The sequence below is a fragment of the Aptenodytes patagonicus genome, chromosome 2, assembly GCF_965638725.1.
Source record: "Aptenodytes patagonicus chromosome 2, bAptPat1.pri.cur, whole genome shotgun sequence".
Taxonomy (NCBI): Eukaryota; Metazoa; Chordata; class Aves; order Sphenisciformes; family Spheniscidae; genus Aptenodytes; species Aptenodytes patagonicus.
The window spans coordinates 39,129,454-39,156,880 of NC_134950.1; the positions used below are offsets into that span (position 1 = coordinate 39,129,454).

The following is a 27,427-nucleotide window of genomic DNA, read 5'->3' on the forward strand; positions in this document are numbered from 1 at the left end:
CCTTCGATAGCTCAGCTGGTAGAGCGGAGGACTGTAGAGGCGCGGCCCGCGGGAATCCTTAGGTCGCTGGTTCGATTCCGGCTCGAAGGAGACGCTCGGTTTTGCGCCGCCGCGCGGGGCGGCCGCCGTTTTTTTTCCCGTCATGAGTCCCCCCCACCCCCGCCGCCCCACGTTGGCGCTGGCGGCGCGCGCGGGTGGTCGCGCCGGGGCGTTACGGGGCGGGGGGGTGGCGGAGGACCGGGGTCCCCTCCCCCCTCCTCCGCCCCGCCAGCCGGGAAAACTCGCTCCCCCGTCATGCCTCGCCCCCGCCGCCCCTCCCCCTCCCCGCCCGCGGCTGGCGCGAGGCCCCGCCCTCCCGCCCGGGTCGCGTGCGGCGGCGGCGGCCAATGGGGCGGCAGTCCGCCTGCGCAGATTCAAACGGTGGCTCTGGAAGGAGGCTGGGCGCGAGATTCGGCGGCACCGACCGAGCCCGCCGCGAGCGCGGCGGTGGCGGCGCAGCCCGGGCGGCGGGGGCCGGCCGGCAGCGGGGGCCGGGGGGTCGGGCCGAGCGGGGCAGGGCAGGGCGGGGCAGGGCAGCAGCCCGGGGCGGGAAGGCGCCGCCGGAGAGCCCGCGGCAGCTCTGACAGGAGGGGGGAGGCACAGCTGGGCGAGAAAGGGGCCGCTGCGCGCTCCGTCCTTGCGGGCAGGGGCCAGGCCGAGCCATGCCTGACGCGCCGGGGGCCGGGCCGGGCCGGGGCTGAGGGCGGCCGCTGGGGCGCTGTGGATACCGCGAAGCTCCGCGGGGAGAAGGGGGCCGTCGAAGGAGCCCTGCCCGCCTCAAGCCTTCCTGAGCCGCCAGTGCCCCTCTCCGTCCCCCGCCGGCCCTGCCGCGCCGCCCGGCCGTGAGAGAAGGAGCCCGGGCGGGGGCTCGGGGGCTCCGCTCTACGCCCCGCTGCCGTGGCGGCCCCCCCTATGGTGCGCCCCGAGGATGGCGAAGAGACCGCGCAGGTGAGTGTGGCTCCGGGCCCGGCCCGGGGATCTCTGCGCCTTCTGCCCCCCGCCCGCTCCCGGGCAGTCGCTGCCTTCCACGCCGCCGCCCCGCGCCCAGGTACCCCCCCGCGCCCCGGGATCCCTGCCAGGTGCCGCCGCCGTCCCGCCCCGCCCCGTCCCTGCCGCCCCTCACCCCCCCCGCCGAGCTGTGCTGGCGCTGCTCTCGGCCTCCTTCCACCTCCCCGGCCTCGGGTGTCACTGCCCACATCCCTACCTCCGCCCTCTGATTCCTCCTTCGCCCGGCACCCGCACAGGTATCTGTCTTCCCTCTGTCTTACGAGCACCAGCTCTTGGGTATAAATCTCGCCTCTCACTTAGAGGCTGCTCTCACTTCTGTGCTTTCGCTCAGACCATCTTTGTTGTGGCTTACCAAGGCAACTCCAAAGCTTTTCCGTGGTCGCTGAGCCTGTCAGTAACGGCTGCGTTGTCTCCACAGTAGCTTTTCCTGCTGGTTACTTTCCTGCTGCTCGAGTAATACTTCTTGCTTTTCTCCTCCCGGGTGGCTTTGGCACAGCCTTGATGTAAGGTTTGGGGCTGTTCAGTTAAAGTTAACGTTCAGGCCTGTTGATTCTTCCAATATCTTAAATGCACCTACTTTCTCTGACTTGGCATGTTCTTTGATTGAGGATGTCGTATCTAGCCTGAAATCTTCCTGAGAGAGAATGTTTTCCTCAAGAGCTTCAGCAGCAGCCCCAGATGGTTTTGATACATCTTTTGTTTTATTGATATGAAAATGGGTGTGTCTTTGCTTTGTGTTCAGAAGGTGGGTCTTGGAGAACTGTTTTCTTGCTATATTATTCTTGTCCTTCTGAAAAGTGATAAAGAAATGTAAAAGAAGGATTAGGACTGAGAAAGGAAAGGATACTCAGTGACTAATATTAATGCGTGAGTTACCTATGGCATCAGGGTTTACCGTGACTGCATACTTCTCATGGAATTGGGGGTGGTTTCACAGTTACAGGTATTAAAACTGCTTCTGCATTTTCCTCTGACGTGAAAAAAATTCATAAGTTAATCTTTTTCTGCAAAACTGTAACTAAACCAAGAAAGCAATGGTTTGGGGTTCTAGTTGTGTGAAGAACAAAGATTCCTTAAGGGGCTTTGCTTGCAGAGGCTAACTGCTCAAGCTGTCTATACTTAGCTATCTGCAAGCATCAGCTCAGAGAGAGAATGTTTCTTGTTACTCCTAATCTGCATTTTGTACTTTAAGAGACTTTCATCTGCGGTATTGCAAACAATAGTTTCGTCTTTGCAAAGCCGTAGCTTGTATTATCTCTCATGGCTATGGAGTGCTTTGATGTCATTGAAAATACAGCTGGCTGTGGATAGCAGAGGAACGTTTGCTTAGAGATCAGTAGCCCTAGAAGAATACTGTGTCAGTGTGTGTGATGATGATATCTGGTATCTCCAAAACTAAATCATTGTAGTTATGACTTTACACAAAGGCGATTTCAAGATTGTTAATCTAGCTGTGGAGTAAGGAGAAAGTATAACTGTTTTGCTCCAAGTGGAATTAAGTTTAATTTTGTTAAACTGCTCTTGGTTTTTGCATTTTTTCCTTTAATGGTTCTCAACTCAGAATTGCAAAGACAGCTAGCAGAGAACTCATGAAATACCTTATTGTTCCAGATTTCTTATTTGATGAAATTTGGTGGCTGTGTTCCATTCTCATGCAGTATTGTGGCACAGTTTCGTAACTGTGAAAGAATTGTCAAATGAACTATAACAAACCCACGTGTTTGAAAATCTCTTCTTTTTAATTGAAAGCTTAAGTTAGAAGTCCCAACCACTCATATATTTAATTTATAATCTACTGGTGTATTATTCTAAGCAAGACCAAAGACTAAACAGTTATTCACGTGGAATCAAGGTGCAAGAGAGCTTAGTGCCCGCTCATCTGGCCCTTGCGCACGGAGGTGGCCGGTGGCTGTGCCAGTTTGGCTGTGGGGCAGGCATGCCGCTGGAGAACTCCAGGTGCAGGGTTCTTAACTGCCGCTGCCGGCGGGGACCCCACGTTGTTTAGTACTGGCAGTCTTGTCAGCATCACTGCCGTGTACGTGGAGCCCTTCCTCTTCTTTAAAATCCTCACGACTTTTCACGTAACTGAAGACTCTGTTCTTGAACTAGTTTGCTGTGCAGTGGGTAAGGAGATTGTGTTGACAAGCAGCTTAACCGCAAGGCCAAATTTTAGTTATAAGTAAATTGTATGGCTTGCTTGGTATGAAATAAGATTATAATACCAAGATTTGCTCCTTATAATACCAAGATACACTCCTGACATTTGTCGAGAACTTGTGGAAGTACTTGCTGTTGACCTTTCAACAAGCTTACTGTTTTGTATTTCACTGGCTCCACGAAGTTTTAGTATGTTTACGTGTTACTATTTCTACTGCATTATGAAGCTAAGTAGGGCAAATCCAGATGTGGTGTAGGATGTAGAAGCAATGTTAAATACACTGGGTCTTGCAAGAGCTGGGTACATACTATCTTGTAGTAATGCTTTCAAGTAAGTAGTGCTCTTCTCTGTGGCTAACATGAGTATATGGTCACTTGAGAACATACTTCATGGGAAATAACAAATATACATAAATGGTTGATCAGCATGCTGTGTGAGTGAATTGCATGTTCTGGAAAATAATGTAGAGATCTGCCATCTAATCGGTTCTTAGAACACCAGCACAGGCTAATCCCATTACTGGGAAAGGATTTTTTTTTTACCTTTGGTTGAAAAATTGAAGTAATTTTCAAGGCTGAGCAGAACTAATAAATTTAGTTTTGAACACGAATTTATGATATTTATATCGTGCTGATATATAAAATGGAGAAAAACGAAGATTGCAGTGTGAAACTGCTTTTAATTAAAGCTGTGTATTTGGATGGGAGTCCCTTCTTTGTGTCTTTGCTATAACTAATGCAGAGGAACTGCTCATTTTGTTGTTAGGCCTAGGTTTCCACATGTGTTTGAATTTATGCTGTCTAACGTGAGTCACTGACATATAAGTTTAAGTCATATTTCCATGAAACACTTCCCTGTGCTGCTTGTTTGTAAGGCTTTGTTTATCAAGGCTGTGAAGTAGGCATTTCTCCAGTAGATGGAGTGTGATCTACATGGAGTCACAGAGGTTACCTGGCTTCCTGCCCCTCTGACTCTTAACTTAGAGGGTCAGCACTGATACGGTAGTTATTTCTTGCTGGAATATTTCTGTCTTCAAAGATTTGTATCTAATTCCTGTAACATTGAGGCAAAACTTTTATTGAAGGCAGGAGCCCACTTAAAATCTCAAGTTGACACTAAATTATTTGGCACCCTTGTTGTGTTTGTTGTTTGAGTTATGGAGGTGGAACATGAATGTATCTTGCAGACTAGCAAACCAGTTTATCTTATAAGCTTATTTGTGTAAAATAAAGATTCATAAATGTGTTACAAAAACATGATCTTAAATAATAGCTTTTGCTTCAAATTTAAGTCTTGACTTGGAATGAATTATCTGTCTGTATCCCAGTATGTGGCCTTGAAATTAAAATTAATTATTTTCCTTCGACATGGTGAATATAGGCCACTCCTGGAGGCAGATCTTATGTTCATGCAAATTCCATATGTCGTTTTAGAACAATATGTACAGATTGGAAAAAAGCTACAAGTAGTTAAAAAAAAAGTTATTTGGAGTTATTTTAAACTTTCTATCTTCTTCACTCTTCTGTCGTACTCTGCAGTGAGGAAGATGACGACCTTCAATATGTGGATCATGACTATGAAGTACCACAGCAAAAAGGTTTGAAGAAGATATGTAACAGGGTGAAATGGACACGTGATGAGGTAATACTTTTTTCTGGCTTTAGTTTCATTCCTATATGATATTGGTAGCATGTGAAATGTTATTATTATAGTGTCTTATTGGGATAGCACGTAGCATTTATTGGCTGAGGTTATGTCTTAACAGGATGAAAGGCTAAAGAAGCTGGTGGAACAAAATGGTACAGATGATTGGGCTTTCATTGCTAGTCATCTACAAGTAAGTTGAATCTCTGTTTCAGTTAAGTTCCCTTTTTAATATTTATTTACTTTGGTCATATGTCTAGTTTGGAAATGAGGTGAAATAGAAATCAGAAACACATAATAGTAAAAAACGTTTTAAAGGATGCTTATAAATTGGGTTTGAGATCTAGCTCAGACCTTGAAGAACATTATCAGCTCAGGCTGGGGCTCAAGCGATGGTCTGAAATGATCAAAAATAATTGATGCCTTCTGTCCACATTTGCTATTTGTTTACATTCTGGAATATATTCCTGTTTCCTATTGGTCGCATCACTTGTGGTGGTTACATCTACAGTTCACAGGTTGCTTCTGAAGCAGTTAGGAGAGTGGGTTGCATCTGAAAGATTGCTTGAAAGGAGTGGGATCAATTTCTTAAACACCTTAGGAAAAGGGAAGTGGGGTGGTGGTGTTTTTTGTTTTGGTGTTTGTTGGGTTTTTTGTTTTGTCTTGGTTTTTTTTTTTACAGTGATGTGTGCTTCCCTAACATATGTAAATTTTTCTACCCAATGGTATCTTCAGTTGCTACAAGTGGAACCTTAGTGGGTTTCTTGGAAGTTTCCTACTGACACTTAAAATTTCTTGTTCTGTTCCAATGGTCAGGTGGAATGAGTAAAGGAGCTGTTGGTTCAAACATTAAATGATTCCTCAGCTGTATGAGCTGCACTGGTAGAAAATACCTACAACTAGAATCAATGATGTTTGTTTCTCTTCTGATTAAATGTTATAAAATGCCTACTATGAAAACGTGGCTAGACTCTAAGGTTGAAATCACTACCTAGAAGTGGTATTGAATATTCAAATGTTAGAAATAAAAAAATTACACACCCCTGCCCCCACCTTTGTTGTTCTTATAATATTGAGTGGGATGATAGTTTTATGAAATTCCTGTGTAACTAGGCAAAAATAGACTTGAATTCTAAATGCTGAACAACTGTAACTTTTCATTGTTCTCATCATATTTGTGCAACTGTGGTGCTTCTGATTTTTTCTTTCCAGGTGGCAAAGTATACTTGTCAGGGAACAAACTCAAAGCTTCTAAATTTAAGGAGTGCAGAAGCAAATCACTGTTCCTTATGTGTACATTATCCCCTTCCAAAAAGCAGTGAAATGAGTGAATGGCAGAGGAGGAAGAGATAATATCAGAAAGCTTTTATATTAAACTGTTGAAGAATACAGTGTTTGGTGATACTGATCTGTAGGTGTAGTATGGAGTTGCATTTAACAGATCTAACAGTTTAATTTAATAAAAAGTTCTCCAGCTGAAAACAAATGCTTCTGGAGACAGAAAGCTATCGTTCAGCTGGGCCCAAGTGAGGTTGAGTAAAGGCTCCCCAGCTATCATGGGAAACATGCATGGAGGATCAGGTTGCCCATTGCAGAATCACTGATGTTGGAAGGAAGCTCTCAAGATCATCTAGTCCGAGCCCCCTCCTCAATCAAGGTCAGCTGGAGCAGGCTGCCCAGGACAGTGTCCAGTTGGGTTTTGAATATCTCCATGGATGGAGACTCTACAGCCTCTCTGGGCGACCTATTGCAGTGTTCAAATTACAAAGCCAAATAATAGAGGCTGGCATAATTAGCACTTACCTTGTTACTGATGGTCTTTTGCTAGGAAAACCAAGTGTATCTTGAGTTACTGGCATGTAAAGGCACTCAAACTGCCATGTTTTCAGAACCCCATTTCACTATTGGGCTGGGCACAAGAAAACCTTCCCTCTATTCTGCCCAAAAAAGTGAAGAAGGCTTAAAGGTGACTCTCAAGAGAGGGAACGCAGCTTGTATTCTCTTTCAATTTATTGCAGCTAGGGCAGACCTGAAACGATTTTATTGTTTCATCCCATCATTTGCTTTGCTTTTCTCCCCCAAATATGTCATGAGAAATGTCTGGAAGGTAAAAACACTAAAAGGCCAACTTCAAAATTTTTCTTTCATTGAAAATGGGAACAGCTGTCCTATATTGAGTCTGTCTTTTACAGCTTATCTCCACCAGGAAATGATAATGTTTTGTAACAAACTCTAGTGTGCTGTTAATCATATGGTGTCCACTTGTGATTAACTTGAAGGTACTGTGATCAATGTAATTTTAGATGTAAAACAGTGGTGTTTGGTTTTCTTTTTTTTCCCCTGGTTCTTGCAGACTGCTTCTTGTTTAACTTCATCTTAGCGTGGTAACACCTTTGCTTGGTAGACAAGCCCAGCAGAACCCTGAAATCGGTACTTGCTATCCATCAGCTTGCACTGAAGAGAGTAAATCATCATGTCCCAGTGTTACAAAAGGCATGCTAGTATGCTGTGCTGGGGCAGGCTCTTATCTGCATATTTCTAAGGTTTCGACCAGCTACCCTGAGAGTCCCAAACTTTCCTACAGACAGTTTTTAGGAGGCTGAGTGAAAGCTTACTTCCCTTTCGTAACTGGGAACAATATTTCAAAAGATCCTTAGTGAAGCTACAGAAAAGCACCATCTGTCCTGAGCAGAAAAAGCAATGTTGTTTAATTAGTATGTGTTAGCTAAACTTGATATAAATCTGTTTTCCTTACATGGTAGTAAAGAGCTGAGAATATATTCATTTGAGACTTAGAAAAAAGTTTATTCTTTTATTTGAAAGAAAAAGTGTTTCCTTTAAAAATTTCTTTCCTTGTATAGGTTATAGATAATGTCAAAATCATGTCAATCACATAAAGTTCAGAGAAGGTGTGGAATAATGAGGACAAAAATAATTCTAAGTTTTTCTTTAAAGAAGAGTAAGTTCTGAATTTGATTGTCAAGTAAGAACGGTGAAGTAATTAGATTAGAGCTTTGTGCAAGGCTGTTTTTTCTGGATAAGAGTTTTTATAAGCAAATGGAAGAAGAAATAATAAGGGAGAACTTAACTATTATACTTAAAGGTCTGAATAAGTCTTTTAATTTGAAATAAGCTAATAATTCTGGCTAGCTAATATTTACAGTTTTATGTATTCAAGAGTTTAACAGCTACACCGGTCTTCTAAAACTATTTCAGAATCGTTCAGATTTTCAGTGCCAGCATCGATGGCAGAAGGTACTAAACCCGGAACTGATTAAAGGTCCCTGGACTAAAGAAGAAGATCAGAGGGTAATAAAAACTAATTGATACTGTACTCTTTTACTGTAATAAAATTGGCATATGACTGCTAAGAATGTGTACTTTTTCTTAGGTTTCATCCCCACAAAGATGATGTCTGATGCATCTTATCACATAGATAATTACATTACATTACACTGTGTGAGAAGAAAAAAAAATGCAGCTACTCTTAAGTAGATGGAATGTCTGGTCTGCTCAAGCGTTTCATTTCCCTTTGCTCGGATTGCTAGCTGAACTACTCTAGCTTACCAAGTAGAGGAGATCTCTTTACAGCACTAAAGATCAAAGGTCTTATTCACATCTTTTATTTCTCAAACCCACCAGACTTAAACGGTTTGGGAATAAGGGAAATTATTTCATACTCTACTGTTAAAGAAGCTAGCAATGGTGTGTTAGACTCCTTTTTCCCCATCTCTGTTAACCCACACTGTAGCGTTTTGCCTGCAAAACCTGGACTGCCCTGTAGGAAGGTGGACATACAGCTTTCACATATGATATTTCAAATCGACTGCTTATTCCCACTGTTTAAAACTGTTCTAAGATGTTTAAAACTAGTATTTGTCAACTTGTGAATATGGTCTTCCTAACCTATTTTTTACAGTTCTCATCAGTCTTTTAAGAAAAAGCTTCTAACGTGTAAAAACACGTAGAAATGGGATGAAGGTTGGGAGTAGAAGTGTGGGTTTTCTCTCATACGTATGTTGTTGAAAAAAGTCAAACCAAGCCTCTTTACCAGTTTCTTTTTTGGTCTTTCCTAATGTCAGCTTATGCAATGGGTGACAGAAAGAAAACTTCCAAATGAATGTTTTCATTAGTATATACTTATATTCTAAACACAGTGAATTTGAAGCTAATAAGCAATTTTTTGCTTTCTTGAAAAACAATTTTTAAAACCCCAAGTCACTGTCTGCCTCCTTAGGGCCTAGTATCTTACCAAGTTGACTATTGTAATCCTATTCTAAAATGTGAGTTTATCAGTGTTCTCAGTCTTTGATTAGGAAAATTAGGGTTTGGAATTATAACATGCTTTCATCTCTGTTCCAGGTTATTGAATTAGTTCAGAAGTATGGTCCAAAGCGCTGGTCTCTAATTGCAAAACACTTGAAAGGAAGAATAGGCAAGCAATGCAGAGAGAGATGGCATAACCATCTCAATCCTGAGGTAAAGAAGTCTTCGTGGACAGAAGAAGAGGACAGAATAATCTATGAAGCTCACAAGCGTTTGGGAAACCGATGGGCTGAAATAGCAAAACTTCTTCCTGGAAGGTGCTTTTCAACTCTATTTGTGTTAAATATTGGAATATGGAAAGCGGTGATCGCACAACTCTTTCCAATGTAATTTGTTAGTCAGAAAGCATCTGTTGAAACTTGTGTCACAACATCTTTATCTTGATAGATACTGAAATTTTTTAAGATCTTTTGCATTTGATTATGTATTCTTAAAAAGCCATAAAACCAATAAAAAGACCTCCAACACTCTGCAGGTTCCTTCAAAAATCCTCCTGTTCGCTTAGAAAAAACTGTGGTAGAGCTGAAGAGTAACTGCAAGTAATAGTGGAAGAATGCCTTAACATCCTATGACTTGATATCAAAGTGCCTTCATTAATATGCATTTGGTGGTGACTTTTTGGTTTAAGATCAGCAATTCTTTATTTTTTGTGGAACACTTCTTGTTAAACAGGACACTCGAAAAAGAGAATCTTGGTAACCTTCAAAAGTCCAGGCTTAGGAGTCATGCATTGCAAAGCTAGCTGGTTACCATGTAGTCTCTAAGTTAAGAATGAATTGTATCCATCGTTCTCCTTATCTTTGTTTCAGGTGTGATTGCCAACTTATATGCTTGTGGAAAACAAAACTTTAGTGTATAAAGAGTTTAATGAAATAAATTTTTTACCTTGTACTGTTAATTGAAATTCAATGTTAAGCTGTCCCTCTCTGAATTCAGTCTGTGTGTTCAGGAGGTGACTGTCTAGCTGTGCCTAAGGAATGTCAGCACTTGTTATGTTGGGAGAATGAGTCCTTAGAGATGTGTGTTTAAAAATTTGACATTTTGATTAAGTACACAATCCATGAATCACAGGAAATCCTTTGGAGGAATGGGAAGGGAATGAATTGCATCTTAAGAATTTCAGAGAGGGAAGATGAATTTGTAAGGACAGAGGCATTCCTAATTCACTAACTTACTTGTTGAAAATAAATCCAAGATGAGACTCTTAGCTAAAGATTGGATCCTAGACCTAGAAGATTTGTAAAGAGTCTCTAACACTAGTGGGATGAAAAAGGGGAATAATTCTTGCAGTTGAGCTTAAATGAAGAATGGGGCTTAAAGCAACTTTTATTTCTGTGTACCTCTCTCTCTAAGGCTAGTAATAATATTGCTAGTATTTTAGACTGTGATGCATTCATACTCTTGCCTTAATGCTTGTCTAGTGTTAAAAGTGACTTCAGCCTGCTTGTCAAACTGCAGGCATTTTCTTTCCAAGGGGAATGACAATGGGTGCTGGTCTTCTGCCATGCCTGCTTTCCCCATACAAGATCAAGGGCACCAAGAGGTAGTGGGATGTTCTTTCACAAAGCTGCACATAAAACTCAGAGCTGGGAATGCAGGCTGTAATTTTTTTTAGAAGAGATGTCTTCCAGTGGCAAACACTAGCCACAGTGCCCATATTATGCTGTGGGACAGTAGGCTGATTGCCTTGGCTTCGTGTTCCGCGAATGTGTAGCAGAGGGTAAATAATGTAGTGACAGAGAACACATGGTTGTTCCAAGTATCCAAGAAAAAAGGTTCTCGCCCATGATAACAGCCAGAACCAAGCCTTTTTCTTTTGCTACTTTTAATTTCCTGCAGACTTGAAGTTTAGTAGAAGGAAGTTTTGAAAAGAGTACCTTTCTAGTCATTATGCTAAAACCCTGCTGATAATAGAACTTTCAGTCCAAGCTGCTGGAGCTTTCTCAATTTATGGCTGCGGATTAACCTACTGTACAAACCCTGTAAATTATGCCATATATTAAACTTTGAGATATGGAAACCAGTCACTGTTGTACACTTTCATTTTAGGACTGATAATTCGATTAAAAATCACTGGAATTCAACAATGCGAAGAAAGGTGGAACAGGAAGGATATTTACAAGATGGTATAAAGTCTGAAAGAGCTAGTTCATCCAAACTTCAGCCCCAACCTGGTCTGACTATGGAACACTTGCACACTCAGAATCAATTTTACATACCTGTTCAGACACATGTAAGTTCAAAATCCAGAATAATTAGTAATTCCCAGTTTCAAATAATTTGTTGGGTTTGGAATGAGAAACAAATCTGAAAGAATGAAAATCTGTTGAGTATTTTTGTGATATTATGGTAACTTAGGATTTGTAAACCATAATAAATAGTTTATGTACAATAAACTAGAGATAATTTTATAGCCTCCTTTTCTTTAGGGTTTGTAAAATGATTTATGTCTTTTTAGATTCCAGCATACCAGTATGCCTCACCAGAAGGCAGCTGTCTAGAACATGCTTCAGCTTCTTCCAACTTAGTTCAGGTAAATTGTTAACGGGCATTGTAAACGAAGAGAATGTACTGTGTATTATGCTGTAAAATGAAGAGTTTAAAAACGTGTAACTTCAAAGTCTCTTTAAGTCTTTATCATGCACCTAAATTTATGTAAGTGTTCCTCTGTAAGTAGGCTTGCTAGCTTAATTGGTAGTTCTAGGTAGGAAAAAAGGAGCTGTCTTTATACATCCCAGAAACACAGCGGTTGTGCTTATTTCTGACAGAAGTATGGCTTAAAACATAGTCTACTAGTTAAATCTTTAGGTTAAAATTATGACCTGTTAGTAGTACCTAGCTTCTGAGAGATTTAAGGACAAGATTTTACTACTTTATATAGGTAATAAATATAACCCTATCTGAAAGACTCCGTTCAAATAACTTGCTGTGACTTACGCTTATGTCTGTGCTTTTTTTGTTCTCAATAGGTTTTAGTTCTGACTGATAAACTTCTGTCAATCAGTTGAAGATGCTCTTTTGCAACATTCTAAATGCTGAAGTATTGAGAAACTTTAAAACAAAAAAAAAATTGGATATATTTATTTCCTTTTGCACCTTTGGACTCACTTAGAATATATCTGAAATTCCTCATGTGTTGCAGACTGAATGTAGATCTTGGTTTGTAATACGACTTCCTGGAAGAATTTCTGTGATTTTGAAATTAGTAAAAAAAAATATTTTGACACAGGAAATAATACATATTTTGTTTGTGCTAGATGCGTTAGAGATGTTCTGCAGAACTCTGTACCTAACCTTAAATTTCCCTGTGCAGGTCATCTGTTTCATATTGCATTTTCTTCCCTGATCTCAGTATAAGAATACAAATCATAACAAAGCCTTGTATGGCCTTTGACAATCTGGATTGCCCTGTACAGAAAAGTATAAGATACTTTCTGCTCCTTGAAGTCCTCCCTAAACTGGGGAGTATAAATAGTTTTGAAACTCATGGCATATATCGTCACTTACCTATATTTATAGCAATAATAGGAAGTTTTAAGGAGGTTAAAAACAAACCAACCAATTGGTTAATTTTCTTTTCTGATAGTAGCGGTGGGATTGCTTGTGTAGACACTCTGTCAGCAAATGCTGATTTGAAACACTTTCTTGCACACTTAGTGAGGATAAATAACTCAAAATTCTAGAAAGCACATGAAAACAGAAACACATCTACCAAGGTGCCAACAGTGTTGCTTCTATTAAAGAGGACTGAGTGACTTTTGGTTGAAAAGTGCTGTAGCGTACTGAGCATGTACAGGCCATATTAGAAACCTGTTAAAGTATTAGCTTGTATACCACTTTAACATCAGATCCACCTCCTGGTAATTGCTGGAGTTGTTTCGCTTGCAAAACTGTATTACAAAATATGATATAGCTTGAACAGCTCTGTTCCCGCTATGTGTGGATTTCTGCTAAAAATGTAGCTGTGTTATAATGTAGAATCTTTACTGTGGAGGGGTGGCGGAGGTGGAAAATAGTAATGGCTTCTTTCTTAAATTTTTCAGCAGTCATTTATTGATGATGATCCTGATAAAGAAAAGAAAATAAAGGAACTTGAATTGCTACTTATGTCAGCAGAGAATGAAATCAGAAGAAAACGAGTGTCTTCTGTAAGGACTGTAAATTTCTGTAAATATTTGAATATGCCTTACTGAGATTAATCCTCAGCAATTTAGTAATGGATGTTTGGTTTTGTGTGGTGTTTTGTCACCCGACCTTCTAAAATCAAACATGGCTGTTGGGTTGTAAAACAAAGTTACATATTAGAATTGAGGCAAATGATTTTTCGTGCCGTTTTCTAAACTGTGAAAACAGCAGAAATATGATCTGCAATTTGGCAGTTGTTCCTAAGACCCAGGATTTTAATCCTCTTCAAGAAGTAGCACGTTTGTTGATATCACCACCATTCAGTTTTATAGATCAGCAATGTCGATCATCTGTTCAACAGAGAAAGGTGAAAAATACATAGATCTTGCTCTGTTTAATTTCAAAACGTTCTGTAGATTATATTTTTATCAAACTTCTGTGTGAGTGCTTGCAATACTTGATATCCACGTTTGGACGTGACAGTATATAAATTTGCACTGTACAAAATTTACATGTACTTCAATGGGGAACTTGCAGATGGTAGTCACTCATTTCCTCAGGATCAGAGGGCTGTGAAGAACATCAGACACTTAACCAACCCAACCATATTGATCACTAATTTAGATTACAGGTGAACTTCCAGTTTTTTGTGGTGGAGCTATTCCTGGCATTCTCTTGAAACAGTGCAACGTTCTGCTTATCTAGTGGAATCTGCTTTGCTTCTGATTTCCAGTGAAAGTTAAAATCTGTTTCTTGAGTACTAAGCAGTGTACTAAAACGCAATAACCATTTAGAAGTTAAGTAAACTATCAATGCAGAATCTGTGTTTAAAAAAAAAAAATCGGCTCAAACAAGAAGTATTTCACATTCTAGAAACAGTTTCTAATCTTAAAATGTACCTGTGTTCTGTAGTGAAGATGACTTCGTAATATACTGATGTTCAGGAACACAGGAAACTTGCATCAGAGATGGCTTCCAATACAACCCATAATTATCTAAGTTATAAGCATGTATAAGATATGAATGAGAGGTAAGATCAAAATCTTACACGATTTGAGAATGTTGAGTATGTTAAAGTAAGGAGAAGACTAACTGCATTAATGCAAACAGATAATTAGTGTTTGAAAAAAAAAAAATAGTTACGCTTAGTCTTTCCACATACTACTTTTTTTTTTTTTCCTCCCCATGGTCACATAATTGACTCTTCAGTTTCTAAGTTGAATAAGATTAACATGTTTCTTCATACTTTTTAGCAAGCTGGAACCTTACCTTGTTGGTCTGGAAGTTTTGTCATGGAAGATTGTGTGTCTAATACACTAAATAGCCTTGGGGAACAAACAAGTGAGTTCTACAGCATGGATGAGACCCACGGCACATCTGTTCAGCAGAATTCACCACCTAAGTATTTGGCTGTGGAAGCAAATACGTTGTTATCATCTCTACAGACCATTCCAGAATTTGCAGAGACGCTAGAGCTTATTGAATCTGTAAGTCTGTATTTGTTCTAAAAAAATGTTTATTTAGGAACATCAACTTACACAATATGTGTAAAATTCTCTTAAAGTTACCTTATTCTGTACTTGTCTGTAGTTTCACCCATATTGAGCGGTTTGTTTTTTTGCCTGTTTTAAAAGAATTGTTTCAAAATATTCAGTGATTTAGGATTGTGTGAAAGATACAGGGAGAATAATTCAGTATATGGCTTCTGGAGGTAGAGAGCTGTTAGACTGGCTTGGATGTTGTGGAATAATCTTGGATAAGCCTGCTAGTGTTTGAGTGTTTTGCATCTTGCCTTGTAGGATCCTGTAGCGTGGAGTGATGTCACCAGTTTTGAGCTTTCAGAGGCTGTTGCATCACCTGTCAAGCCAGCTCCAGTAAAACTAATGCGGATTCAGCACAATGAAGGGGCTGCTGAGTGCCAGTATAATGTCAGCGTTGTGCTTGATGGCAAAAAACACAGTAGCATCAGTGGCGAGGAAGAAGCAGTTTTTCCAACAACCCCAAACTTAACTAAATTCAGCACTCCACCTACTATCCTAAGAAAGAAAAAGAGATTGCGTGTTGGGCAATCACCAGTTAATGAACTGAATGATGGCTTGTGTAATGATGCCACCAATGTTGCACTAAAGCATACACCAGTGAAAACACTACCATTTTCTCCATCACAGGTGAGTTTTTATTTTTAAATATGGCTAAACTTTGAAGACTGCAGTGGGTGGATTATAAATTACAAGTACTTTCTTCCCTAGTCATACATTGTAGCCTAAACAAATATGTCCAAAAACTTCTTAAAACATCTGCATGAGGGTAGATACATTAAAAAGAAATTGCTAAATAACCTATTTCCTCTGTTTTGAAGACTAACTGGGGGAGGGGGGTGGCAACTTATGTCTTAGCTCACACTTGCTCATGCAAATAATTGTTGATAAAGACCTATTGTTTCTGTGACCTAATTAAGCAGTAGGGATTTTAAGGAGAAAAATCAAGGTTTCAGCGATAAATATCACAAACGTCTTGGAGTAGAAGTCAAGAATAGTTTATTGGGGTTTGTCAGTAAAAGCCCTTCAGATATATACATGTAATTTTTTTTCTGCTCAGTACAGTGGTGAAGTTTTGTCCTTTAAGGTTGCTTAGGTTTTTTTCTCTCTTGCACTTAGTTTTTCAACACTTGTTCTGGAAATGAACAATTTAACCTTGAAAATCCTGCATTTACATCGACTCCAATCTGTGGGCAGAAAGTTCTTATTACGACTCCTCTACACAAGGAAATGACACCAAAAGATCAAAAGGAAAACGTGGGGTAGGATTATTACATTAAACATCTGGTGGTGTTGCTCAAATAAAAACAAGTTTTTCTAAACATTGATAATTTAGTCTACCTGTATGCATACTGTGAATGAGTTTTAAAACCCCTAACACTTAAATGCTTGCGTACAAACAAACTGGCTTCCTGTTTTTAACTTAACAGAAAGTGACTTGTACTCAGTTAAAATTTTTCCTTTTTTAAAATATTGAACAAAATCCAATTAAAGTTTATTATACCTGGAGTAATGCTATGGTGATCTTAATACTTTCAGAGTCATGGTGGTGATATCTGTTGTGTAAATTAAGGTATTTTAAAATGTTTCTTAGAGTTATTTTATTACATTACTGTTGATAAAATAAAATATTAAAATGCATGTATGAACACTTTTCTATGCTTGAATAGTTTTAGAACTCCCACAATTAGAAGATCTCTTTTGGGTTCAACACCAAGGACGCCAACTCCTTTTAAAAATGCTTTGGCTGCTCAGGAAAAAAAGTATGGTCCCCTCAAACTTACGGTATGTGATGACATTGTTTATTTTCTTGTTTTTGAGATTGTAAGCCTCAGCATGATCTTAGAAAGCATTTTCTAACTGCTGTTGTTTCAGTGACATTCCATATTATCCTAGAGAACAGCTAGAATGTGAATCAAAAACGTTTTAGATTTTGTATGTTAGACTAGTATCCTTCAGTGTAGTATGGAGGCATTGTCTTCTTGAATGGTGTTCGGTACATATAATCATTTGATCCATAGTAATCTTAAACGCATTGGTTCTGCGTTTATGAGTTGTTTTAAACTTGTGTAGCCTTGCTAACACACTGTACCTCTTACGAGGTGGTAACATCACTGTCTGAGATTTTAATTTTAATACTTTAGTGTCCTGTTTTTTCAAAAGAAAAATTGTAAGTGAGAAAGTGAGTGGGTGTGGGTCCTTCAACTGGATAATCTAGTAAGGGCGAACTGGTGCAGATGAATGTGACTGACTTCATTATTTTAAGCAACGTTCACATTTTACTTGAAAAACTGCATTATCTTTGAATCCTCTGGACTATGTAAGAGCTGAGTTGTTTTCTGGTTTTGGTTCTTCTACAGTGCTAGGACTGAAACTAGATGTTTACCACAGCATACTAGTATTCTGAGAATTTTTTTGATGGGAAGATGTTTGGAAGTGTTTTATCCTTCCTAGGGGCTTACTTGAATGACGTCTACAACTTTCTTCATCCTAAAAACCAAAATCTTAATATAGCAATTCATGATTCCTCTGATTCTTCTGGCTGTCACAGAAGACTTTTTTTTTTGTTGACTACAGATAATGTTACTTTTTTGTTTGTTCCAAATGAATTCAATTTTTGCTCTCTTCCTAGCCTAGCTAAGGTATGTTAATGCATAATAACTTTCGGAATTCAGTAGACATATGCTTTTCAAGTTCTGAAAAAATTCCAGCCAACATATATTGACTACTTCTTTTCTGCAAACACAGAAGGTAGCTCAGACTTTGCCACAGGGCTTGGCACCATCTGTGTTACCCTATAGATCCACAGTCTCTCACTATGCAAATGGAGTGGTTTGGCATTCCTGTTTCTGTCCACTATTAACCTCCTGTTCAAAATCAAATTTTGAGGGCTTAAGGGAATTCTTCTCCTGTTGGTACACAAAGGAGCCATCTGTATGGCTTCTGTGAAATTCTGTACTGTACTTAGGACTATCAATGTCTTATTCAAAGATTTGTGTTGATTGATATAAATTCCTTTCCCAACAACAGTCATACTTTTATAATACAGTTTTTTAATATGTTTGTATGCCTGTATATATACATATGTGTTTATGTATGTGTTTAGTATATATAAAGTATTTTTATCCCTTTTGTCAGTGGATAACCATTGCTAATAAATGCAAACAAGTAGTTTGCATGTCTTCTTCAATGATACCTTGCATTTTTTGAGGCACTGTGTGCGTGTATGTGTTTTATCTGGCTAGAAATAATGTGGAGTAAAATGAGTTAAAAAATCTGCATAGCCTTGAAATGTTGATCTGTAATTATTAACTACAATAGCTTAAATCCTTTTATCTGTTGCTATATTTTGCAAGATCTCTCTTCTGGCCTACATTAGCTGAAAGTAGAATATGGTAAAAACTAGCAACTAACAGACTTCCTATATTTTCTCCTCCAATTTTAATTAACTTAGTCACAACCACTTGCCTTCTTGGAAGAAGACATTAGGGAAGTTTTGAAAGAGGAAACTGGAACAGATATATTTCTCAAGGAGGAAGATGACACTGTGTATAAAAGCTGCAAGCAGGAGGTACCATTACAATAATAATTTCAGATAGGAAATAACTGCTTTTAAATAGCATTTTACAATTTTTCTCTGCAAAATGTTTATTGCAGCACAACTCTTCTAAAAAAGTCAGAAAATCACTGGTCCTAGATCCATGGGAAAAAGAAGAGGTTGGTGCCCAGCTCTTCACAGAAGATAATAGTTTAGATGTACAGGTAAGTATTAAACTACTGAAGAGCGGCACTGGCAGCAATATTAATATAGAACTGAGTATCTTCCATTCTATCAACTAAAATGAAGTGTTTGGATTGAGGCTAGATGAGTAAATCTAGAAGGTGAAAATCATCTTCAGTTTGAAATACTACTTTAAGTACTTAAGCAATACTTGAACATTGGGCTTGAATTCATGCATGAATTCTTCCTTTCAGGCCTTCAGAGCAGGACTGGTTAAGTAATGTGGATGCTTTGCAGATTTCCTGTTATAGCAAAGCTGCTTCCATGCTGGTTACCTATAAACTTCAGCATATATGGCACACTGGAATTCTCTGTAATACACCAGGAAGATGGCATTTGCCCGTGTTTTGCGTGCTTGACAGTCTGGCAGACATGTTCTGCAGATACCTAATTGCATATTAGGCAGCATGTTTTTCCTTTTCCCGTTTCACATAGTAGGGGAATACTTTAAGAAATATCAAGCACATAAAAGATGAGGTTTGTAGGCTTCCTCTGCCTGAAGGAATTTGGATACTTCTGCCTCAACAACCAAGACATCAAGAGTTCAGAGATGGGGCTGTTTTGGTCCCTCATTCCTTTAGAAAGTAGCCCAATATTTTTCCAGTTGAGTGATTGTATAGATTAATCTTTAGTCTTGTAGTTTGTAAGAAAACTTTATTCTAATCTAGTTCTTAAATTAATGTGTGTATGTGTTTAATTCTGAAAGAGCAAATGTCCGTGACTCTTGATCAGGTATAAAGCTATATTCAAGAGGTAGGAGCCAAAGTCCCTAAAAAGGACAGGTGCTTAAGTCATACCCCTTTCTGATTATTGTAGCTGGTTTTCTAAATTCCCTTCTTAAATGCCTCGTGGACTCTGTGCCAAGCCTTGGTGTCTGTCTGCTGGGTGTTAGGTGCTCTGCCACCTAGTGGAAACTCCCCCCTTCCCCAAGAACATCTTTGTCTTGTGAGGAGCAGCGTTGCTGCAGCCATTCAAAACAGAAACAAAATGTCTGGTGTTCTCTTAGTAATGTCTTGTTGTGACATGGTATGTTGTGCATCACTAATGTTCAGGTTATTAAGGTAAAACCAAGATACACTGTGATGTTGTGGTATATTAAAGGCAGCGGACTGGGAAAAAATTGCTTTTTCTCCATTTTAATGAGGGATGCTGGTGCAACAGGAACATTCGCTCTTAGCAAGAGAGATAGTGGTAGTATCTGATTTAAAAATGAAGAATGTACCAATCCTTAAGTAGAAATTGTGTGCCCATGTGGCGGTAAGTTAGGAGTAACGTCTGACATAGAATAAATATGTAAAGGTAGTTTAATGCGGTTTAATGGGATGTTTTTGTAAGCGAACAAGTACATATGCCACTGTTACTCTCATCTTATTTCGCTCTCTAAAATTGCCATATACCTTTCTTCTGCTTTGCTATAGTGAAGCTGGATTAGTTTCTTTTTATTTCCATAAATGTTATCAGCATATAAAACTCTTCTGGAATGATCAATCCAGTGCTTATTTCAGTTCTTAAAGCAGTTCCTCCCCCTCATACTGATGTGATCTTAATTTTTTTTTTTTTTTTTACTCCAGTCTCCTTGTGCTTACTTTCACAAGGGTTGTACTAGAGGTGAATTACAAGCTTTTTTCTCTAAAACTGTTCTGTAGTTACCACTTTATCAGGTCTTGTTCTTAACAAGATGTAATCAGCTCTAGCGTGGCTTTATATGAAGGAAACAGTCTACTCAGTAATGCTCAAATCATGCTAGTAGCTACTTGTTTTACCGTGCTTAGCATTGACTGTGAATCCCAGTATAGACCAGGCCAGTTCTTCATATACTGTTCATTACTTTTTCTTTTCAGATTCTTTCCTAGGGTCTTTCTGATAGTATTTGCTTTGTTTACATTTTGGCTTCTCTGACCACAGCGGTTGAAGACTTTTTTTTTTTTTTTTTTAATTGAATACTAATTATTATTCCTGTTCCCTACCCTCTTTTTTGTCAATAGTCAGAAAATGCATACACCACATCTTTATTAATGATACCATTGTTGGAAATACATGACAACAGATGTAACCTGAAATCAGAAAACCAGGATACAAATCCAGCAAACAAAGCAAATGCAGTAATTAAGAAGAAACTGAATGCATGTGCTTCAAAAAATGTCAAAATGGAGAAAGCTCTTCAGGTCTGGATGCAAAGAATTCTGTTAGTTTTGTTAGCAGGTTAACAAAGAATTTCTTTTTTGGTTTCTGTCTTGTACTAACGTCTAGAATAACGTTCAATTCAGTGATCTAGTTTCGGTCAGTGTTTCCATGATCCTTATTCCTTGTAAGCTGGTCATTTGTCCATGAAGTGTTTATTCATAGCTAAGTTCTTTAAATGCAACCCTGATGTTTCACTGAGTGGCCTCTAAGATTTAAACGTGGGGAAAAAAAATCAGGGTAGGGTAGACCTACAAAACAGTTTTGGGTACCCAAGTCTAGCAGTAAGAAAACTTGAGTTGGTGCAAACTAAACCTGTATAGCATCTAAGTTTCTCAAATTTGGCTGGTCCTTACTTCATAATAAGCCCCGTGGGATTCACTAAGGAGAGTTCATCTACAGGTTCTGTTTGGTAATTGTTCTTGTAACGTGCTTGTTCTTGTACATCCGCATATTTTCCATACTGTTAAAACTGTGGAACCTACTTTTTCCTCTGTGTGAGTCTTGACCACTAGGTTTAGAGAGAGATTCTCTTTGACCTGACTTGGTACCTGTTCCAGTTTGCCCCATAGGGAGTTAGTGTATAAGGTTTTTGTGTCTTCTCAGAATATCTACAGCTCTGTATTAATTTAAATTTAAAAAAAAAAAAGGAAGGGCACCTGGAGCCTGATCTTCCATGTCCCACTTAATTGCTTTAACGATGATGTGTTTGTAAGTACAGAGACAACAGTATTACTTTCTGATCCTTTCTTATGAGAAGAAAGAACAAACCTCATTTAATTGTGATATTCCAAAAAAAGAATCAACTGCTGTGAATTGCAGCAAAGGTGAATACATCTATCTGGCCCAGAACTATGCTCTTAAGAATACTTAAAAGGGGAGCTTAGTCATACTATACTCAAAAATATTCTCATTGAACCATCTTTCCCTTTTTGCTCTTTCCCCAGAGAAATTCCCTCTCAGTTTAGTGGCCTCTCTAAACCACGAGTCCCTTCCATGAATCAAGTCCTGCTAAATTTTAGAGAAACTCAAATGGCTAATTTTCTCTGTGCATCTATATGTGGAACTGATCCTTTGGATCCGTTTCTAGCTCAATGTGGGAGGGAGAGAATCTTGCATTCTTCATTATGCTACAATCTGCTGGTGTCAGGTCCAATCTAGAGCTGCTACAAATCAGCTTGAGATTCAATAAATCCTGTAAATGTGCAGGGTTTGCTTCATGGAAGTAGCAGGACTAGTGGCTCGATTATTCTTCCATTCATTACTTTTATTCCTAATTCCTTTGCCATTTCTAATATATTCCCAAAACATCTGACCGTTCTTCCACAGCTGCCGCTTTGGTTCAGTGAAGTCCTTCACAATATTCTTTTTCAGCTGCCAAACCATTTTGCCTTCCTTGGTGTCTCCAGACAGCTGCCAATAACGTATTTTTCTGCCTGTTGAACTTAGCGCATTTAAAGGGGAAGATATCCAAAGAGAAGATGACTTAATTAACTTCCCTTTTATGTATCAATTGTTGAACTAGTCTCTTTTTAAGAGTGTTTTTCATTTTGTGTGTTAGAACTTAAAGCGTAACACAGATGCACTGCTGGGAAGCTGGATTAAGGGGTGGAGAGGGAGCTTTGTCACAGGTTTTAGGTATTGTATTGTAGAACTGAATCCTCAGTAAAACACAGTATTGCTAGACTTCGATAATTTATTATTACTCTGAAAGGTTGTACGAGAATTGCTCAAGTTATTGCTCAAGTATTTTAGTTAAAAGAATCTTTTTAACTGAATTTTATTTTATGCAGTCAAATTGTGAGTGGGAAGCAGTTGTTTACGGAAAAACAGAAGACCAGCTTATCATGACTGAACAAGCCAGAAGATATCTGAGCACATACACAGCTACCAACAGCACTTCAAGGGCTCTGATACTGTGATGGTCACTGCAACTGACATTGAAACTGACACAATGTTGAAGGCGATTCCAGCACAATACTTGTGAATTAAGTCTTTACTTTGAGACAGTCTGCCAAGGGAAACCTTAAAGCTACCTTAAAGCTTGCTTTCTTCTTTTGACTGACAAAGAACAGACATGAAGCTCCGTATTCTCTACGAAGGGATAGTACAAACAGTTCTGCAATGAATTTCTTAAATATTAAGAAAGTAACACCCTAAAATATGATAAAGAATAGTGAAATACATTGCAGTACTGACAACATACAGTTTTTAGGTCTATTTTTCATATTTATTCTTTTGACTTGCATTGCTTTTTTTCTGTTAGTGCATTTTCAATATAGAGTAGGTTTATAGGTTGTTACTGGTTTCCAAATGAGCAACATACATGACTGAATGTGCTTTTGCTTATGTAGCATTTTCCTAGTATATAAAGAAACACAATGGAAAAAGGAGTATAAAGGAAGGATAGAAAGTTGCACTACTAATTTTTTTGGTATGCTGCAAAACAATGAAATTAACTACAGTGTTAAATATATTTATTTGCAAATGGTACTAGAAGTAGGCAGTAGAGGGGGGTGAATTAGGTTTTAGTGTAAAGCATCAGTATTTTCTTCATAAATCTCAAAATGAGATGATTGTTGAATGTATTGTACAGTATGTAGGAACATGGAAAATTTTGTAAATTGGAAAGGAGTCTGGTTTTATAATTTATTTTCATTTTAAAGCTTAAATGTAGATATTTATATGTATGCAGGTTGTTTAGAAGCCAACGTTGTTTCCTGTTAAAACAGCTAAAATGAAAAAAGGACAAGTTTAAAGTATGGAATAGCAGAAGAATTACAGTGGTGAAGTGTACAAATCTATACTGTATGTTACATCTACATAAAGATTGCACTATAACCCTTAAATCATGTTGGTCTACGAAATAATTACAAGGTATACCTGTATTATACAGCAACTGTTCCTGTACCTTGTTTAAATATATTTAGAAAGGAATGGTGGGGTCCTATATGTGACCCAGGAGTACTTCGTCCTGCATAGGAACTAAAAACTAATGCATTTTAAATATTTTAAAAAAAAAAAAAAAGAAAGAAACTTGGCACCTTGGATCTCAAAACAATTGTATCTGCACTTAAGTTTGACCATTATATACTTACTGAATGTTTGAAGAGCAAAGAGAACATTCTTTTATTTATGAAAAATCTTTGTCCTTATTTAAAGGTATACAGGTCACAACAGTTGCTTTAGTTGCCTATTTTAGGTATTTGCACTTATTTTATGTCTTTTTTTTTTTAAAGGAATGTTTTGGTTTGCTTTTGTTGTAGAGATTTTTATGTAGTTAATTTCGAGCAAGTTATAATGGTGTGCTTGCTGACACATACTGACAGGTAAATAGAATTGTACACTGTAGTTTTATTTATAATTCAAACACTCTTCCTCTCCACTCCCGGGTGTGCTGCTACAGATAGTGGCAGAATCGGCTTGCTGCTATGAGAGATGGAAAGAGCGAGCACCATATGCACTGTATGTAAAATTACAAAAATGATGTCAGGTTCTCTAGTTAACTTTATGAGATCAACCAGTACTATGCAGGGTGTGGAAAGTATTCCTGTCACTTCAATATCAAAGATGGTAGAGAATAATTTATTAATGGAGAATTGTAACGTGATGAGTGGCACAAGGAAGGTAATGGGTTATTCAACTTTTTTAAACATCTCAAAGCTTATACAATCCTTATTTTTAAGAGCTTTTTCATATTAAATATTTGCCTGGCTATGATAGTAGTAGGCATAAACATTTTTAGCAGTTTTTAATTCACATAAAAATTTTAAGCGGGGGGGAATCCTGTATAAGCAAGGGGATCAGAAAATACCCATCATGCCAGGATTACTCCTCACCTATGAAAATTGAGAGGAGGCAATTGGAATTCTTGGCAGTGCTAGATTTGGATGTGCATTACCAGAATGGATTTAACAGCAATATTTAATGCTGGAGACAGCATTTAATTCACAAAAAATGAAACAAGACATTGAGAGAGAATGAATACTAGAATCTGGATGATATATTTCAGTAGAAGTGGTATCACCAGAACTGCCTATACCAAGTTCAAGCGTAGATTTATGGTAAGTAGTATTAATTTGTGTTGGTATTGGTTGGATCGTTTAGTTAACTCCTACTTTGTTGCTTTAGCAGAAAGGTTTTAATCTTTCATATGTCAGGCATCTTTTATTACTTTTTTGAATGTTGTGTGCATTTGCATTTCTTTCAGTTTATAAGTAGATTGTACATGCAGCAGCCAAACTTGCATGAAACCTAAATACATATTACTCCATATTTTTGTTTTAAGGTTTGACATAACGTGCAACAAATGCCTTGTTTATCTTAGTTTTTGTTGTACTACAAACTTTTCTTTCATGTAAGAGAATCTCACATACAATACAGACCATATTAATGTCAGAAATAAAGCATCTATGTACCAGGTTACTGTAAGTGCCTTTGATTTGAGAATTTAAACACTCGGTGCTCGTTAAAGCAACATGTATGTATGTGTGCATGTGAAACTGCAAGAAACCTACCTTTTGTAGACTGGGCAGAGACAAACAGCAATCGTGGGAATCAGTGGGTTACACAGCAGGATGGGGTCCCTTGACAATACATGCTTCAACCCAACCTACTTGTAAGCCTACTTGTATTTGGTTAACAGTTTGTATTTGTCTCTCAAAGCTTTAACGCAAATATTTATGTATAGGAGACAGTTTGAGGGATGAAGAATGTTGCTAGTGTAAAGGCTTTTTTATGTTCCTTTCATTTGTATGGTAGAAGTGGTATTTTAGTATGTGCGCCTGGGTCTTGGGAGGTAAATGCAAATATAGGCTGTGCAGTGAGGTTTTTTTTTTTCCCCTAACTAGTACTCACAAACATGTATTAATCTGAATTCGTGTTAGACTTTGACTCTCTTATTTTGCTGGAAACATGGGCATTCAATAGATAACGTCTGTTGCCTTTCCCTGTTATAAAATATAAATGGCAAACAAAGTAAGTTGAAGGGAAAGGACAAGAGGGACTAGCGCAAGCCAATTCTTCAGAAGTATCTCCTGGTAATTTGCATCACCTAGCTTTAAGCTGTACGGGCAAACTGTGACTGTTACTGGGGCTTTGCTGGGGTTCTGGCTGCCATAGCCAGAGCACTGTATGAACATCCTGCAGACCTGCTCGTGTTTGCATGCGTGAAGTTTTCCACCGCTTGGGACAAGCGAGGTGGGCTGACTGTAGAGCATTTGTTCTTGTCGTGGCTGGCTGCTGACGTCTGGAATCGGGGGGAAGTGTAGGTAGATGAAAGTGAAGTCTCTAATGATGTGACGTTCATTTTTCTATGTCAACTTTGCTCAGTGAAAGAAAGTAGAGCAGATGGACAGCTAGTAAGCCAAACTTGGGAGGAACTACAACCCTAAGTTTAATTATAGGAAGACTGGAAGCTTTTACTTATGGGCCTGGCTTTTACTTGGAAGAAGCGGTCTTCAAGGAATTGATTGGTGAGAATAAGCCCGGTTCCTACCGCTATTATTCCCATTTTACATGAGAATAACTCTACTAGAGTTGCACCGAACTAAAGCTGATGCAATGTTGTGAGTGAACCAAGCTTCATGAAATAAGGGTTTTAACACTGGATATTAACTGACCACGGTTGCACCGTACCTGTGACCAAGGTCCAGCACAATGCAAGCAACAAAAATTCTGAAACTGGAATTGATTCTTGCATTCGGTTTTGTGACAAACGTTCAGATAAAGGTTCAGTACCTAGGCAGAAAATACACCGATGTCTCCTAATGCTAGACCTCATTTAATTTTTTTTTTTCCATAAGTTTCCTTGACCTTGGATAAGCTGAAGCTTTACAGGCTTAAATGCTTACTTTCATGAGGAAGCTGTGGGTTACTGTTTCTGTGCCAGCTGAGCCAAAAGATTGGTCCCTCTTGAAGCTGCAGCATACTGGTCTGTGTGGCTTCCCCTGGAGACAGCCAGCTTGTCCCTTGAGAGGGTTGGATTCTTGCCCTGCAGCTGAAGGGAACAATAGGATCCTTGTATTTCTGCTAGCATGATGTGTTGGAAGAAGAGGTAAGCTTTGGACGTTTATACATAATCTTACATTTTTGTATAAAGTAAAAATCCGAATGCTCATACCCCCTGTATTCCACCTTAATGATTATGAAGAAACCTCAGTAGCGCAGCTTCTGTTTGCATCTGGAGTAAGAGATGTGCAATATGGCATTCTTCAGTATCAACTTGTGTTGGTGGTTTGGTTTTCTTTTTAAATTTCATTTTGTCTTTTGCTTCGTTGCTCTGTGTGTGTTTTGTGAGGTACAGAACTGAAAGGAGTCCTCTGACGGTGCCTGCTGCTGGGACTGCATGACCCCAGTGATACAGTTGCTATTGCAAAGGGAATTCTGTCTACCTGCTACTACCTTTTACAGAAATTTGGGGGGGTTCTTTGGGTTTATTTTTAGAGAGTCCTCTGGATTATTTACCTGACTTCTGATTTCCTCTGTTGTCACAGCCTCTGACTACAGAGAAAATGGATGTTAATGGCCTTAGCACACGCAAGACGGGAATGGGCTGTGTATTGGCTGGCAGTGATGTACGTCTGCAACTGTCCTGTGTCATAGTCTGAGGGGAAAGGGTGCTTTTGT

General features: G+C 39.0%; 1 protein-coding gene and 1 non-coding gene across 3 annotated transcripts; both read left to right on the forward strand.

Annotated features, from left to right (window-relative positions):
• On the forward strand, window positions 1-90 carry TRNAY-GUA (transfer RNA tyrosine (anticodon GUA)). The gene is given in 2 exon segments: window positions 1-37; window positions 55-90. It is a non-coding gene; the product is annotated as a tRNA-Tyr (tRNA).
• A 736-nt stretch (window positions 91-826) lies between these two features.
• MYBL1 (MYB proto-oncogene like 1) lies at window positions 827-23,501 on the forward strand. Of its 2 annotated transcripts, XM_076332197.1 has the most exons (16): window positions 827-987; window positions 4,744-4,846; window positions 4,971-5,042; window positions 8,066-8,158; window positions 9,212-9,432; window positions 11,225-11,408; window positions 11,634-11,708; window positions 13,219-13,323; window positions 14,554-14,787; window positions 15,100-15,468; window positions 15,958-16,100; window positions 16,509-16,623; window positions 18,293-18,409; window positions 18,496-18,600; window positions 20,605-20,784; window positions 22,594-23,501. In XM_076332197.1, the coding sequence occupies exons 1-16, from the start codon at window positions 968-970 to the stop codon at window positions 22,720-22,722; spliced, it is 2,265 nt and encodes a 754-aa protein (XP_076188312.1). In that variant the 5' UTR covers window positions 827-967; the 3' UTR covers window positions 22,723-23,501. The 2 variants fall into 2 exon arrangements, with proteins under 2 accessions (XP_076188312.1, XP_076188311.1); XM_076332196.1 differs by lacking the exon at window positions 20,605-20,784.
• The last annotated feature ends 3,926 nt before the right edge of the window (window positions 23,502-27,427 follow it).

What these genes read in the sequence shown, in the direction of transcription:
- MYBL1 (XM_076332197.1), top strand. Translation starts at nt 968, where the DNA reads ATGGCGAAGAGACCGCGCAG. An exon ending in ACATACCTGTTCAGACACAT is followed by an intron (nt 11,409 to 11,633) that starts GTAAGTTCAAAA and finishes ATGTCTTTTTAG; the next exon opens with ATTCCAGCATACCAGTATGC. An exon ending in ATAAAAGCTGCAAGCAGGAG is followed by an intron (nt 18,410 to 18,495) that starts GTACCATTACAA and finishes TGTTTATTGCAG; the next exon opens with CACAACTCTTCTAAAAAAGT.